This window comes from Diabrotica virgifera, chromosome 5, assembly GCF_917563875.1.
Source record: "Diabrotica virgifera virgifera chromosome 5, PGI_DIABVI_V3a".
Classification (NCBI taxonomy): domain Eukaryota; kingdom Metazoa; phylum Arthropoda; class Insecta; order Coleoptera; family Chrysomelidae; genus Diabrotica; species Diabrotica virgifera.
Window position 1 is genome coordinate 52,487,173 of NC_065447.1, and position 18,211 is coordinate 52,505,383.

At 33.4% G+C, this 18,211-nt stretch overlaps 1 protein-coding gene across 1 annotated transcript in view; it reads right to left on the reverse strand.

Moving 5' to 3' along the window:
* The window catches only part of LOC126885728 (1-phosphatidylinositol 3-phosphate 5-kinase), a 106,956-nt gene extending 89,005 nt beyond the window's left edge, over nt 1-17,951 (reverse strand). The window contains exons 1-5 of the mRNA XM_050652497.1: nt 17,564-17,951; nt 14,562-14,751; nt 13,929-14,175; nt 9,880-10,086; nt 4,933-5,144 (exon numbers count right to left, since the gene is read on the reverse strand). Of these exons, the coding sequence (XP_050508454.1) occupies nt 4,933-5,144; nt 9,880-10,086; nt 13,929-14,175; nt 14,562-14,751; nt 17,564-17,872 (1,165 nt within the window). The 5' untranslated portion in view covers nt 17,873-17,951. The remainder of the gene's footprint in view (nt 1-4,932; nt 5,145-9,879; nt 10,087-13,928; nt 14,176-14,561; nt 14,752-17,563) is intronic.
* Between the last annotated feature and the right edge of the window lie 260 nt (nt 17,952-18,211).

Consider the following 18,211-nt stretch of genomic DNA (forward strand, 5'->3'; position numbering starts at 1 on the left):
CTTATTGTCTAGCGGACAGAATATGATGCAATACATGACTTTATAAATGTTCGAACTGCAGCCCTTGCTGTATTTGACAGTAACCCAAACGTTGTACAAATTCTTGTTAAACCTTGTTTATTGTATCTTGAGAAATATTGTTTATTGCTGTCCGAATTCTCTGTTTTAATTCTTGAATATTTGCTGGTTTCGTTTGATACACAACATTCTTCAGATGGCCCCACATAAAATAATCCAAAGGACTGAAATCTGGTGACCTCGCTGGCGATTCAATAGGTCCACGTCTACCAATCCACCTGTTCGGAAAAATTGCATCTAGGTACCTTCTAACATCTGCAGCATAATGTGGAGGTGCACCATCCTGTTGAAACCATAAACTTTTATCAAAACCTCCAGGATTACGTCTGCTGGGAAACAAATTACGTAAAGTAGGTACGAGATACCCTCTTAAAAACTCAAGGTACGTTGTCCCGTTTAAATTACCTTCGATAAAGTAGGGTCCGATGATTCGATTTCTTACAATTCCAGCCCATACATTTACCTTTTGCGAGTATTGTGTATGATGCTCACGCATCCAGTGGGGGTTTTCTTTTGCCCAGTATCTACAATTCTGACGGTTAACCTCGCCATTTAACGTGAAAGTGACCTCATCAGAAAAAATAATATTTTGTACCAAGAGAGGGTCTCGGTGGCAGTTATCCATCATTGCTTCGCAAAATTGAATTATTCTATCGGGATCATCTTCGTTTAATTCCTGCACAAGTTTGATTTTATAAGGATGCCATTTTTCAAGCTTTAATAGTTTGTGTACCGTTGTTTTGCTAACACCGATATCGCGACTAACTTTACGCACAGAAGTGTGCGCATCTTCTTCAAAACTAAGTAAAACATCTAATGCTGTATCAGAATTTCCAGAGGGACGACCTGGTTTCCGTGCATTTTCAACCGTACCAGTTTCTCGAAATTTCTTTTCAATCTTACTGACTGTTGAACGCGTTATAGGTCTTTCTGGATATTTATCATTAAACAAATTGCACACTTCCATCTGAGTTCGCGATCTGTCTCCATACTCAATCATCATAAATAATGCACTTAATTCTTTGCTTTGCACTTAACTCCATTTCTACTTCAAATTAAATCTAAGCAATAATTAAAACATTCACAAATACCAAAAATATTGTAGTACTAAACTGTCACTGAACATCAATAAATTACTAAACAAATAATGACATTTAACAAAAACATAGCCTACTATGTTTCTTTTAAATTGACAAGAAATAATTTCTTTCATATTATGTCCGCTAGGCAATAAGTATTTTTGATATTGTTAATTTAACTAACGCGTTACATTATGAGCACACACAAAACTATTGTATTTTTGTCCACCCTGTACCAATTTGAATCAACATGTGATACATTTTTGGAATCAGCCCAGCTAGAGTAATCCGAAAATTGAGACAAAATGGGGGTGTTCCATTTAAAAAAATGACGGTGACGTCATTACTCGAAAGTAATTCACCCTGTATATTAGAATATTATTTTAAAATACGGTAAATTAAAATCAAAAATCGACGTGTTTTAGGATTATTTCTTAAAATGGTCTGTTTAGCTAAAAAAGAATTTGTTCCATACTTTACGGACACAGTGTATAAAGGTAAATTTAATTAATTGTATTTTGCTTGCAGTACTGCATTTTAATAACTAATTTTATTTACTACATATGTACAATAGGGAACTTGCATAAAATTTTAAATTCGAAAAAAAAATGGTATAAATTACAACAGAACATAATTTAGAACCTGTATCAAAGATAAAAAAGTTTTGTTTGTCTTTCGTTTGGCCCCTAAAGACGACTAAAAATTCAACTTATACCAGCCACCCCAAAACGCGTCGTGACGTCACGCCGTTGTATGTTTACATTCTACACCAATTGTATATATAATTTTAAATTAGACATTATAAACGTCAGTAAAAAATACAGTTATGTGACGTTAAAAGTGTTTTTGATCGTTTGAACTATTCATAGAAAATTTGTACTTTTACAAAATGGTTTTATTTTCAATAGTAAACCTTCTTTCCTTTCCTTCAAAAACTGTATCAAACTCCAATCTTAACAAACTGGTATATATTATTACATCGACATACGACAAATGTCATTAGAATATACAGTCGGAAAAATGAAAGAATACCCATGAACGAACATATAAAACACGCTGTATTTTCCTGTCACCGTGTCACAAAGAAAATTGCCCAGCGCAAGTACATGTAATATAATTATTACATGTACTTGCGCTGTCCAATTTTTTGTGTGACACGGTGACAGAAAAATACAGCGTGTTTTATATGTTCGTTCATGGGTATTCTTTCATTTTTCCGACTGTAAATATTTTTCCTTTATTCCCCGACGACGAGCTGAAAAAATACCCAAGTAGGTGGAGGCCAATACACTAAAGAAGAAGAAGAAGAATATACGTAAATATAACCATAAACAGAACCACATAGTTAAACTCTGTGGCGTCACGGGTCGTTTGAACTATTTTAAGATAAAGAAGACTTTAAATTTGTACTTCTAAGTTATTATGAGTTTTTGAAGCGTGAAATTTTGTAAATCTCATTTTTATACAAAACTGAACATTATTATGTAATAAAAAAATATGTGCAAGTTCCCTATTGTTTACGTTTTAATAACATAACCTGAATCTTATTTTTTTGGACTATGGCCTTGACAATTATCCAGTAACCAGGACTAATATAATTGGCCAATATAATTAAAAGTTCGAATAATGTTGCTGAGCGTAGAAACCAGGTGTCGCTTTGCCGAACTTGCACGATCCCAATACTCGTAATTTACATTATTTACAAAATCACATCCAGATAACATATGGCAAAGAAGAAAAATAGAATTGATAGATATTGACAGAAAGGCGTAAAACAGAATAGTAAAAATAGTCTCCAGAAAAATTATCAAGAGAGCAAAGAAGCATTTCGCGGCCTAAAAAACGTTGGTGAAACTGTTTAGAAGATATCGTATATTAAATAGAAACTTTGCCATTGAGGAGAAGTAAGAAGATTCAGAAGTAAATCAGAGAGTTACCAATAGAAGAGAAGGCTTTGTAGCTGAATGTAGATATATGCTAAAAAAATTGCCACTCAAATAAAATAAAAATCACATGAATAGATTGATCTCAAAATTTCAATGATTTCATATCATTGCGCTACCACTGAATTTTAATTACATAATAACATTCACATTTTTGAAGTCCATAAAACTGCCATTCATAAATACTATTCTGCCCTGTTAAGGTAAAAGGCAGTAAGTGACATTTTTGTCAAAAATAAGATATTAATGTATCCTACCTAAGTAGTAACTGCTCTTACTTTTACAAAGGGTTTGGTGCATATTTATAGTCAACTTATACCAGAACTACCAATGGCAAAATGCAGTAACTAACAAAGTAACTCTGAATGTGATGGTAACGGGCAGTATCCAACGTAATAAATAACTAATTACTGCTGTTTGCCTACACAGAGATCTGGAACATAATTTTTAATGTAAATTTAAATGGTAGTGTCTACTTAGTAAAGTAGATACTGCTATTTTCCTTCACATTTGTATTCAAAGTTTGTATTATTATCATTACATAAGGCGGTATCTTCGCAGATACTGCCAGTTAAACATCACCTGATTTAACATCCATTAAAATAAACACATGACAGAAAACAAACTAGAAATTCCTAGTAAATTACGCGATAATTGTAGAGGTGTCCCTACGCAAAAGAAACAAGGTCTAATATCGCAATTGTGCCCTCTCATACCTGAAAACAGACGGCATTTTTGGCTTTCATTAAAAGAAGATGACGTAAAAGACTTAATAAATTTCGAATAGTTTTTTCAATATTATGTAATTAATTAAGACTTTTTTCTTTTTCTAATGTGAATTACGTTTGATTACACTACCGCTTTATTCTGCATTTTTGTTTATTTTTAAAACCGATATTTACATAAAGCTGGTAATTCTACATTTTTGCTTAAGAAAACAACTTCATTATTAGGGCAAAAAGCAGTAACTGCTGAATTTTCAGCCAAAAAACAAGTAACACAATTGTTTGATTTGTCAAAAATTAATGCATATTTTTTAATGTTTTTTAACGTTTTTCTGCTTAAAATTAAAGAAATAATAAATTGTGTGAAAGAAAAAATCTTAAATTACAAATAACTCAAAACCATTATTTTGGCACTTACTGCTTTTCACCTTATCACGGCAGTATTAGTGTAGTGGCTATTGCAAACAGCTTAAACCAGCGTGAGCTAATCGGATTAGACGAACTATATACTTTTGTACGCTTGGCCAAATCATATTCTACATCTATAAGTACCTGGCTTAAAGATTTGTGAAGTGGCGATTCTAAAAATATCTTTTCTCTCTTTGACTCATTTAAATTCCCGTTTGATTTTAGATTTATTTATATCAATTTACACCGTTATTATTCAAAATTCAGAGTTGGCGCAATATTATGAAATGATTGAAATTTCGATACCAATCTATTCATGTAAATTTTATTTCATTTGAGTGACATTATATTTTCCATAAGATGTGTGCGGTGTCCTTTACAGTTATATCTACAAATTGAAAAGTGGTTTTCAATAAATAATGAAATTCGCTTAGAATCGGGCTATCGATGGTTATAGAAAATGTTATAGCTCTATTTTTTCACGTATTTTTATTAGGCGTGGTAGACTACTTACAAAATCTCATGAACCTTAGTCAACTATTTGGTGAGCGAATTAGAACATATCAAAACAAAGTCGAACTAGTTTTTGCATTAGTAAAATAGTTGAATTATTTATTTTTTCTGCTAACAGTCGTTTGTGAGGTTATATGAGTTAAAATTAACATTTTATATGAGTTCTTTTCAAATAACGTAACAAACCTGTTGTGCTTGATTCATGAGGAATTTGCTGCACCCATTGCGGCTCATCGTGATAAGGTACATCAAAATTTAAACCTGACGGTGGAAGCTCTGGATAAGAAACTAATTTTTTATGGTAAAATGCATAGCCATCAATAAATACCATTGGTTCTGACAGACTCTCGATGTAACCGCCTTCTAAAAGAGCTTGGCAAATAGCTGATGCTTGAACCCTGAAACAATAAAAAAAACATAATTTTAATTAAGAATTCGCTGTAAAACGAAATCAAGAAACGTATTATATTTCAGTTCGTTCAGAGAGCGCCATAAATACCCTTACTAGTTTTACTCTCATTAGCGATCCTCAGAGCGTATACAGCGTGTCTACTTAAGTTGGAAACATATGGGAAACTTTTTTATTATTAATTTTACGAAAAAAAGTTATTCTTTATAAAAAGTTCTGCATATCCCAAAACCTAAGATTCAATAATCAGATATCAAATTTTCTCAATATTATACGAGGTATGTCAAAAAATATGAATTTCGGTCAAAGGTAAAGTACCTTTATTTCTCTCAATATCGAAAATTCCTATGATAAAAAGTTGTTTGGCATTAAAAGCTAAGATCAAATATGCAATTACATGCTTCTAATTGAAAAAAAAATTTCTAAAATTTATGGATACCCAACATCGTTTTTAATTATTACAAATATGATAACTCGTTTATTATTCATTTTACGAAAAAAAGTTATTCTTCATAAAAAGCTTTGCATGGGCTAACTAAAATCTAAGACACAACCATGATATATCAACTTTTATTAATTTTATACGAGGTGTGTCAAAAAATATGAAATTCGCTTAAGATTATAGTACCTTTATATTTCACAATATTTCAATTAGAAGGATGTAATTGCATATTGAAACATTGTTTTTAATTCTAAACAACTTTTTTAATAACCGTTTTCAATATTGTGAAAAATAAAGGTACTTTGCTCTTGAGTGAAATTCATATTTTTTGACACACCTCGTATAAAATTAATAAAATGTGATATCTGATGGTTGCATCTTCGGTCTTAGGACATACAGAGCTTTTTATAAAGAATACCTTTTTTCCGTAAAAGGAATAATAAAAGAGTTAACGTATGTGTAATAAATAAAAACGAAGTTAGTATCAATAAATTTGGAAAATATTTTTTTCCAATTAGAAGCACGTAATTGCATATTTAATCTTAGTTTTTATTTCCAAACAACTTTTCATAATAAGAATTTTCGATATTGAGAGAAATAAAGGTACTTTACTCTTGAACGAAGTTCATATTTTTTGACATACCTCGTATAATATTGACCAAATTTGATATCTGATGATTGAATCTTAGGTTTTAGAGCATGCAGAACTTTTTATAAAGAATAACTTTTTTTCGTAAAATGAATAACAAAAAAGTTTCCCATATGTTTCCAACTTAAGTAGACACGCTGTATACAGTGAGCGCCACCGTACTAGACACATGGGTAGGTACCTAATTGCTATGCTTATGGGCTAATTCGGTCCGTTCTCAGATGTGAGTTTCACCCCTGTTATGTTACTGTCAAGAAACTATTCAAAATAATTGTTTTTCGATACAAAAAATACATTAATTAATAGTAATATTACTATTTTTTAAAATAACTTTATTTAAACACCAAGAATATTACAATACTTTAAAACTTTTACAACTTTAACAAAATGACAATTATAAACGTCAAAATTAGATCGGTTGTATTTAATACAGCTGATCTATTGTTTGTCAACTTTCTACGTTAATATTCAGTTTCTATAAATTTTCTGACGTTCTAAACGTCACTAGACATAAAAATAAACCTTGCAACAAGTGAAGGGTCCAGGACTGTAATAGCACAATGTTCCTATGTGTCTAGTATGGTGGCGTTTACTGTATATGACTATCTCTGAACGAACTGAAACAAATTAAGCCTCCTAGTATCGAATCACAACAAAATAATTCGATGTGGAGGCCGTAGCAACATCTGCTTAAAACAATTCAAAGTTTTATTGCTACAAATAATAGAAACCACGAAGGCGTAAAAGGTTTCTCCGGAAATAAAACTTCGAATTGTTTTAATCAGATGTCGCTACGTACTCATATCGAGTTATTTTGTTGTGATTCGACACCAGGAGGCTTGCAGGTCTGGATCCCGCCTGTGAAAAAAAAGTTGATTAATAGCAAGCTGAAAATTTGTTAATAGATTAAGGGTGTCTAGTCGGACAAACTTTGATGTATGGGAACACTGGAACAGGGAAGTTTTAATTGTGGAACAATTTAAAAATTTGGAACGTCAGACCACGAAAACGTCCCATGTATTTTGTCGGACAGAACTTCCAATTGATTTGTTACCCTTTCATTAAACTCTCATGCAAAAATCAGACTGCTATTTGTCACCTGTCATAATTCCTGTCATATGACATGTTCTACGTGTTCCACTCATTAAAATGCCCAGTTAGTGATAAATAGCAGTCTGATTTTTGCAGGACAGTTTAATGAAAGGGTAACAAATTAATTGGAAGTTCTGTCCGACAAAATACATGGGACGTTTTCGTAGTCTGATGTTCCAAATTTTTAACCTGTTCCACAATTAAAACTTCCCCTGTTCCAGTGTTCCCATACATCAAAGTTTGTCCGACTAGACACCCTTAAGCAAGCAAGCAAGCAGTGATTTAACCCAGCCTGAGACTTGCTCACCCCTAGAGAATGACATTCGGGTGATACAATTCATTGGGGCGAGCAGGATTAACTCCCGTAAGCAGGAATCACTCCACCCCTCTTCAATGCTCCAGACCATCCACTTACCCTCCGACAACACTCTGATGCGCTATAGGGGCTCTCAATCAGCAAAGTGCTTATCATATGGGAGTTTTGGGTACACGGACTCCCATATGAAATCCTACCCTGATCAACGCAGGCCAGCGTGAGGCGCTCTATTCCCGCTACCTCTAGTGACTTATCTTCGATCTGTTTTGCTTGCTCGGGCGCCGAGTCCCCGCTCTGGGCTATGTCCAGTTCGGTAACTCGGCGCTCGAGGATGTGGGCCCCTCATACCCATTTTTTGGGTTTTGTTACTAATATTTTTTTTGTGGCTTTCGCCTATTGTTAATATTTTATTGATTTGTTTAGTGGCTGAAGCCGTTTTTAAGTTTTTTGTATATTTTTTTTGAGGGATGTCTGAAACGTATAAAAATCAACATTAATAAATATAATGAGATGCCAAAGATGAGCAAGTTGTCTTCTTTTGATAGAGCTACGATTATCTAGCCTATATTATATATTTACTAATATTTGCTGTTTGGGTCTCCTGTGTTTCCATCTATGGTACACATCATACCTTAATATCTCTTGCAGGATCCGGTTTGGGTGATCTTCTAGCTCAGCAAATTTTGTTCTGGCTTTTTCCTCCACAATATCCAGTACTCTTATTTGTTTTAGGTCTCTAAATAAGAACCGTTCGGCAACGTATCTGGGCAGGTTTGCAGCTTCTCTGAGGCAGTTGTTGTGTGCCGCTTGTATCTTCTTTTTGTTACTTTGACTTGTGTGACCCCATGCAAGAGATGCGTATGTAATTATTGGCAGTATAATGCTATTTATCAGTCTTAATTTTTTTTTGATAGCTAATTTGCTTCTTCTTCCTGTGAGTCCTCTTATTGCTACACCCTTAAGCTATTAAAAATTTTTCAGCTTGCTATTAATCAACTTTTTTTCATACGCGGGATCCAGACCTATTGGTTTGTTTCAGTTCGTTCAGAGATAGTCCTATATACACTTCATGAAGATCTCTAATGATAGTGAAACTAGTAAGGGTGTTTATGGCGCTCTCTGAACGAACCGAAATATAATACGTATCTTAATTTCGCTTTACAGCGAATTCTTCTATATTAGTTTTACTCCTAACTGAGTATTGGGACCAAGTTTTTGTTGGAATTTTGCCACGCTGAATAGGCAGGAAGTGAGGTGCAAATTATAGACCTCCCCGTGTCTTCTTTTATTCAGCACTCGTTTGGTTTGCAAGTAATAGAGACCATGAAGGCATCCAGAAACTTTTAATTTAAAAAAAACTAAGTTTTCAATCTAGTGGCATATAAAACAACATAATGTTACTCTACATCCCACCAGACTGAAAACAATGGGAACCTTCTCTGGTTACACCTCCGAGGCTTCTACAATTTGCAAGCCATGACGGACGCTGAGACTAAGGAAGATGAGGGAATTTTACAATTTATAATTCACGTCACATCTGCTAAGCGCGGTAAAGTTCCAACGAGAATGGTTCCCTTCGTACTCCAATCAGAGTAAACATGTAAATCAAAAATGAATAACCATTTTCAATTTCGTTGCAAAACGAAAATACAGCCGTACCATATTCTAGTCCAATCAGAGAGTGCAGCAAGCACCTCTACCGGTTTCGAAACTTATTAGTCTCTCATCAGGAGGCACATATGCTGCTCTCTCTGATCCAACCAAAACAGACCCCGGCGTGCAGTCTCGGATTGCAACGAACGAAATGGCATAGATGCCCTAGCGGCAGCTGCTATCAAAAGACTAAGTTTTCAATCTTCATCATCATCATCATGGTGCTACAGCCCTTAGAGGGCCTCGACCTTCTCAAGCGTTCTACGCCATTCTGTTCTGTCCCTTGCCTGCACTTTCCAGTTGCCGACTCCGATCTTCTCGGCATCTTGTGTTACCCCGTCCATCCACCTCAACTTTGGTCTACCCCGTCTTCTCATTCCCACGGGTTGAGCTGTTAGAATATTTTTTATCATGTTCGATTCAGGGGCTCGGGCTACATGTCCTGCCCACTGCATTGAAGTTTTCAATCTAATGGCTTATAAAACAACATAATGTTACTCTTAACCCACCAGACTGTAAACATTATAATTTTAATTGTAATAAAACACAATAAACATACATATTCAACTTACCTACTTTTCGCCTTTTGTTGAAAAATCAACCAATCTACTAATTCGGAACCCAAGAAGGAATCGTTGTAAGTCTTAAGGCGATACCTATGAGTTTCAAACTGTAGACCTGTTAAAGGATTACACATTTCTTCATATAAGTTTCTTAAAGATGTCGAATTTTGAAGAGCCCTACATTTTTCCTCAGTTGATAGATAGGTTGTATTGGTGCTAAAATGTTAATGTGTTTTAAATTGAGAAGAATTATGTCATTTATGAGAACGGATGAAATGTTTGATGGAACACTCTAAATGTTTCCCCAATGTATTAAAATTACAAATTAATTGCGATTTGCCTCTCTCTCAAAAACGTATGAAATAAGCGCATAAATGTGCATATTTTACGCAAAAATATGCATGTGATAATAAAAAATTGTAAACAACTCAGAAAGTAGTATCCGTTTTATTTAAAATATCTTCATATTTTATAGTAAGTAATCAACATGTATTTATTTTACCAACGTTTATGTAACTAAATATTTAAATATTTGAACAAATAAATTTATTATGCATATCTAACAATTTATCTAACAAAAACTTACGGATTCTATCTGATAGGTATATATACTCCTGGCCAAAAAAATCGGGACACCTTAAAAATGGGTCATTTTTTATGTCTCGAATCACCTAAACCTGTTGTCCGATTTGAGTGATTTTTTTAATATGCTATAGCCTTATTCTCTAAGAATATGGATGTAGTAATATTGTTGCTGAACAAGTAAAGGTGATTGTATACCGGGTGTAACAATAATACTGTGCTTTTTCCTGAAAGTTCGTAACACCCTGTGGAATATTCTAGTATTTAAAAAATATTGAAATTAAAACTCAAATGTAGCCCTAGCCTTTCTTAACATTCTGCTTTTTGACTCATTCACTTATGTTGGATAATGAAAAAGTTAGGTACTTTAACAACTAGCCATGTTCTTCATCAATACAGGGTGTTTCTAAATAAGTGCGACAAACTTTAAGGGTTAATTATGCATGAAAAATACTGACAGTTTGCTTTATAAACACATGTCCGCAAATGCTGCCTTTCCGAGGTACGGGATGTTGAATTTTTTCTTACAAACTGACGATTTATTTATTGCTCTAAAACCGGTTGAGATATGCAAATGAAATTTCGTAGGTTTTAAGAGGTAGCTATTTCACATTTTTTGACATACAACTAAAAAATTTATATTCGCCATTGGCGTGCATACAGGTAATATGACCGGGTAATATGACCCGTACGCACGCCAATGGTGAATATAAAATACATAATTGTATGTCAAAAAATGCGCAATAACTGCCTCTTAAAACCCACCAAATTTCATTTGCATATCTCAACCTGCTTTAGAGCAATAAATAAATCGTCAGTGTGTAAGAAAAATTCAACATCCGGTATCTCGGAAACGAAAATTTGCATATAAATCAAACGGTCATTATTTTTTCATGAAGAATTACCCTTAAAGTTTGTCGCACTTATTTAGAAACACCCTGTATTGATGAAAAACATGGCTAGTTGTCAAAGTACTTAACTTTTTCATTATCCACCATAAGTGAATGAGTCAAAAAGCAGAATCTTAAAAAAGGCTAAGGCTACAACTGAGTTTTAATTTCAATATTTTTTAAATGCCAGAATACTCCATAGGGTGTTACGAACTTTCATGAAAAAACACAGTATTATTGTTACACCCGGTATACAATGACATTTACCTGCTCAGCAACTCTATTGCTACATCCATATTCTTAGAGAATAAGGCTATAACATATTAAAAAAAAACTAAAATCGGACAACAGGTTTAGGAGATTCGAGTTACTTATCAAAAATGACCCATTTTTAAGGGGTCCCGATTTTTTTTTGGTCAGGAGTGTATATTTGTAAATTAAAAAATTTCTTTCGACATCAATTGATATAACTGAGGCATTTTTAAAATTTACAATAATATTTGGTTAAATTAAATGGTTCGGAAAATGTTTTACCTAGTACTTGAACTACTTCAGAAAGAACCTGGTAAACACTGTTTTTTTCATGTTTCCTTTAAATTTTTGTAAAATTTTCTTTCTAATATTACCTTTAATGTTTTAATACAAAGATTCAAATTCTTTGGAATCCTGAAAATATCAAGATATGTCTGTGATAGAAGGAAGAAGCCCTAAATATTTACAGGAGGCTCTTGGTATTTTCTGTTTATATGGAAAAATGAGAAATGAGAACTGAGATACAACTTGCACACAACCTTCTCTTGTTGATCTAGAACAACTTTTATACATACTTCTTTTACAAATAGAACTAGTAAAAAGAGTTCCGATTTTCTTGAGTATCAAAATGGAGAGTTAAACTTGCAACGATCCCGATGTCTATGGATTTTCCATGTTGGTTTCATTTAGTAATTTATCCGGATAAAGTTTAGTCTCACCCTATATTTCATAGAATTTTTATTTTACCCCTTCTGATAGCAAACCCAGTATATGTGAATAAATTAATTCCTATGTAAAAGAAATGCGTAGGTATTGTGAACTCCGAATTGTTTCAGCATTTTAATTTTGTCTTTTCAATTTCCCATCAAAATTAATGCTCCATTGTTTTCTTCTTTTTTCTCTATCCATTAGGTTCTAGTTTAGCTTTAGTAGGTATTCCCCTTTTTATTATCTTTCCATCATATAACATCTATTTTTCAGCAAATAAGGACATATAAAAAACCACCCCCACATCTCTTCCAATAGGAAACTTGCATAAAATTTTAAATTCGAAAAAAATGTTATAAATCACAACAGAACATAATTTAAAACATGTATCAAAGATAAAAAAAGTTGTTTTGTGTTCCGTTTGGTCCCTAGAGACGATTCTAAATTCAAATTAAAGCAATTAGCCCAAAACGCGTCGTGACGTCATACGGTTAATGTTTACATTCTGCACCAACAAAGTAAACAAAATTGTATATAATTTTAAATTAGACATTATACACGTCAGTAGAAAATACAGTTATGTGACGTCACAAGTGTTTTTGATAGTTTGAACTATTCATAGAAAACTTGTACTTTCACAAAATTGTATTATTTCCCATAGTAAACCTTCTTTCCTTTCCTTCAAAAACTGTATCAACCTCCAATCTCAACAAACTAGTATATATTATTACAATAATATACGATAAATGTCATTAGAATATAAATAGTTTTCCCTTATTCCGCGACGATGAGCTGGCCAAATACCCAAGTAGGTGGAGGCCAATAAACTAAAGAAGAAGAAGAAGAATATACCTAAATATAACCATAAATATAACCATATAGTTAAACCTTAGACAAGGAAAAAAGAGAGGACGGGTAACACTCATTTAAAACACGCGTTCCAAAAGTGAAGCCAGTTTTTGGTTTGTTTGTCACCAGAAACATGGCGGTCACGTCAAAAATAACAATGGGTTGCCAGTGGTGGGTGTTCGTTGAAGGTTAAAATTTCATAAAAAATAAAGTAAATCATCATCTAAAATTCGTAATAAAAACATATGTATGTATTGAAACATATGTACGTAATATGAGCAACTTAATAAAACATTTACCGTACACAAATTCTTCATTTTAAATACATTTCATGTTTTTATTTTAAATACTCAATGCATAACAATACCCCAAAGATACGTCGATGATCAAAATCTCTGGTGTCAGTTTGGCTTCACTTTTGGTCATAAGATTACTCGTCCTCTCTCTTTCCTTGTCTAAGAGTTAAACCACCGAACGTTAAACTATGTGACGTCACGGGTCATTTGAATTATTTGACTATGACAGAAAATTTTAAATTTTTATTTTATAACTAATGTTATTATGAGTTTTTGAAGCGTGAAATTTTGGAAATCACATTTTTAAACAAACATTTTTAAACATTATTATGCAATAAAAAAATGTGCAAGTTCCCTATTCTGAGCAACAGAACTTTGTTAATTTCATGTGTTGGCATATTTATCTTCTTCTGTTCATTTTAATTGCCACAAACTCACAACAATAAAGTGATGTAGCTAAAAAATAACTACTTATACATACTTTTCAGAAAAGAATTTTTCCTCTTGGTAACCAACAGATATTTTTCGTTTTGCGCAATTATCATCAACACTGACAACAGATGTTTGTAAAGAGCTGTCATCAAATGTGTTTGGTGATAACGTACCAAATTTGGATTTCAAACTTTCCTGAAGTATTTTTAAATCATTTGTAAGAACAGTACTGAAGTCTGATGATTGTAAATAGGAAAGGACAACTTTACAGCAGTAAGTGCAAACTCTTAGTTCACCTAAAAAAAAATAATATTTAACTTGATTTTTTCTTTCATAATAATAATAATACATTCATCATTCAGAATAATATATTTTATTTTTTTTTATATAAAACTAAAACATTTTGCTAAAGATAACTTTACGAGATTTATCGCCTATTGAAACTTCTAGCCTTTTCAAAAGTGAATCGACCTTTGTTGAGAAATACATCTCTAGATTTTACTGAATAAAATAAATAATGTAAAAAATAGACATGGAATTACTGCAATTATAAGTTTAAAGTTAATTTTGAGCTCATGCTGTAAGGATCAAATGTTAACCATTTCGATATTGTGGAGACATATGTTCTACGATACATTTTCATTATACTGAATGTTTATAAATGTATTGAATAAGTGTATACCTGTACATCCAAATATTTTCCCAGGGATTTGTTGATTACAACAATGAGAACAAAATATTTGTCCACAAACTCTACAGTGATGCCTCCTCCTAAATGTTGTAAACTTTTCAGAACATTCATAACATTCTTTACTGACAGAATCAGGCATCCAGTACAGTTTTAAATCTGTATCTGCATAATCTTGGAGACTCTGAAAAGTGTTATAAAGACATTTTAAAGCCAATATAAGGTATGGAATGGTATGATCGCAATTTGAAAATGAGAGAGCAGTAAATATGTGGATAATATACGAGGGTCATATATAAAAAAAGTTCTCTATACTGCTGAGAACAAATGCAATGTACTGGAAGACATATGGCCACACTGCCTTACGCATCAACTCTCCCTCTCTTTCACACCACTTCTCTTGCCTCTCTCCATTGTTCAGTGCCGAGTGCTGGCCTGGAAGCCTTTGAAGGTGGAGCTCCTAATCACTGTTACTACCAGATACGAATCCATGCTATGATATTTTTGGAGTTCATTGTTACATGCCATAAAATATGGGTGTTTCACTTTACTTTCAACACCAAGCAACAATAACACAGAGTCACTTAACATCGCCAAAGCCAGAGAAGTGTAAACAAATACAATCTGCTAGAAAAGTCATGGCAACAGTCTATTAGGACACGAAGGGCCTACTGTTTATCGACTTTTGTCTAATGTCTAATGGAACAACAGTTAACTCTGAAAAATATTGCGATACATTAAAAAGACTGAGGTCCGGTTTCACCATCAACAAATAAATCAATGAATAGTTATTTATCGAATAAAATTTATTAGACATTTATATTTTTATTTTGTTTCAATACAATTTTGATAATTTAAAGTTTAACTGATGAATTTACTTTCTTCTAGATATTTACAGCTAGACGAACTTGCCAATTTATTCAAAAAGTAAATATTTATTTGATAAATAAAAAATAAGTCTTATTTGACGTTAGTTAAATGGAGAAACGTCAGTTTATTGGCCGAATAACTTTATTCATAGAATAAACTACTATTTGTCGTTGGTGAAGCCGGCTATTAGATGTGCAATTCAGAACAACTGATGAGGACAATTGTCCTGTGGTGTCAGGCTTCTCCATGACAACACTTGACCACATGTCTCACATAAAAGTGAACAGCTGCTGAGAGATTTAGTATGGACTATTGTGCCCCACTCCCAACAATAGTCTGGACCTAGCACCAAGTGATTATCACTTATTCCCAAAATTAAACAAACACCACTGGCTTACTCTTCAGGACAGCTCTAAACAACAAGAACAACAGTTAACTCTGAAAAATATTGCGATACATTAAAAAGACTGAGGTCCGGTTTCAACAACAACAAATAAATCAATGAATAGTTATTCGTCGAATAAAATTATTTATTAGACGTTTATATTTTTATTTTGTTTCTATACAATTTTGATAATTTAAAGTTTAACTGATGAATTTACTTTCTTCTAGATATTTACACTAGACTAACTTGCCAATTTATTCAAAAAGTAAATATTTATTTGATAAATACAAAAATAAGTCTTATTTGACGTTAGTTAAATGGAGAAACGTCAGTTTATTGGTCAGATAACTTTATTCATAGAATAAACTACTATTTGTCGTTGGTGAAACCAGCTATTAGATGTGTAATTCAGAACAACTGGACAATTGTCCAGTGGTGTCAGGCTTCTCCATGACAACACTTGACCTCATGTCTCACATAAATGTGAACAGCTGCTCAGAGATTTAGGATGGACTGTTGTGTCCCACCCCCAACAATAGTCTGGACCTAGCACCAAGTGATTATCACTTATTCCCAAAATTAAACAAACACCAGTGGCTTGCTCTTCAGGACAGCTCTGAACAACAAGAACAACAGTTAACTCTGAAAAATATTGCAAGACATTAAAAAGAATGAGATGTGTAATTCAGAACAACTGATGAGGACAATAATTGTCCAGTGGTGTCAAGCTTCTCCATGACAACACTTGACCTCATGTCTCACATAAAAGTGAACAGCTGCCGAGAGATTTAGGATGGACTGTTGTGCCCCACCCCCAACAATACTCTGGACCTAGCACCAAGTGATTATCACTTATTCCCAAAATGAAACAAACACCAGTGGCTTACTCTTCAGGACAGCTCTAAACAACAAGAACAACAGTTAACTCTGAAAAATATTGCAAGACATTAAAAAGACTGAGATGTGTAATTTAGAACAACTGATGAGGACAATAATTGTCCAGTGGGGTCAGGCTTATTTTAAAACATCACTTCACCTCATGTCTCACATAAAAGTGAACAACTCCTGAGAGATTTTGGCTGGACTGTTGTGCCCCAACAGTAGTCTGGACCCAGCACTAAGTTATTACCACTTAATCCCAAAATTTAACGAACACTGTTAGCTTACTTTTCAGGATAGCTGGTGAAGTCAAGAAAGAGGTTACTGCATTCCTCAAAGGATTAACAGTAGAATCAAAGTAGTGTTGATAACACCTCTATAACAAGGTATATTTGGTTATAATGAGGGAAAATGGGATTGAATAACATGTTTCTTTACATGTTTTTGGTGGGGTGGTGGCTATAAATAAATAGGTACGCCAGTTGTCTGTATACAGAAGTGCCTAAAATCAGTGTGGTAGGCCAGTGATGTAATAAACTCCACCGCCTGTAAACTTTCTGTTTATCCACTGACTATTTTTCAAAACACCATTCAAACGCATCTAATATTTCTCGGAATAGCTTCACTATAGGAAGTTAATGTTTTAAAAAACTACATATGCACAAAATTATAATGTCTGATATAACGAGATCGGCTTATAATGAGGTAATTAGTCTGCCATTTAAGTTCCCGCTATAGGAGTCTACTGTATTACACAAGACGTAGATATAAGTATAGCATAAAGGATGGTTGAGCATAGAAACAAACACAGAGGATGAGGATGATTTAAACAAGTATAACTAGATAATAAAAAGAGACTTACACTGGTTTTTAGGGCTAAGAGATTGCTTATTCTCATCAAAACATTTGGTAAACTTCTTCCTTCATTTATGTCAACTTCATATACATTCGAAGATTCCGCATATGCATTATCAGATACATTATCAACGGCCCAAGTAGGAAGGGAATCGCTAACATTATCATTTTTTTCAACATTAGTATCATCTGGTGAAACACTTTTTTTCCAAAGAAAACTGGCTATAAACTGTCCAACAGTATTTGGTTTTGGTTCTTCCGATTGTAGAGGCCCAAACTCTGTCAGCTTATTAGCTGTCTGTAAGTTTTTGCTCATTTTTTAAAGAAACAACTAAAAATTGAGGTAGAACAAAAACATAGTTTGGTATTTACACCATTTGACGTTTTGGTTGACATCTTTCATGGTAACAGCTGATTCTACTTTTTCGTAAATGGCCTCTTACCTCTATGTACTTAGCTAGGTTCATTGTCATGTTGCTCTAGATCAGCGGTGGGCAAACTTTTTTGATGGAAGGCCATAAAGTTCAATAAATTCTATAATAGGAGGGCGAAAATTATAGAAAAAATGCATTTTGTGTTAAAGCCATATGTATACCTACTATCCTTGTCGATGGACCTTCGGCGGGCCGTACTTTGCCCATCACTGCTCTAGATG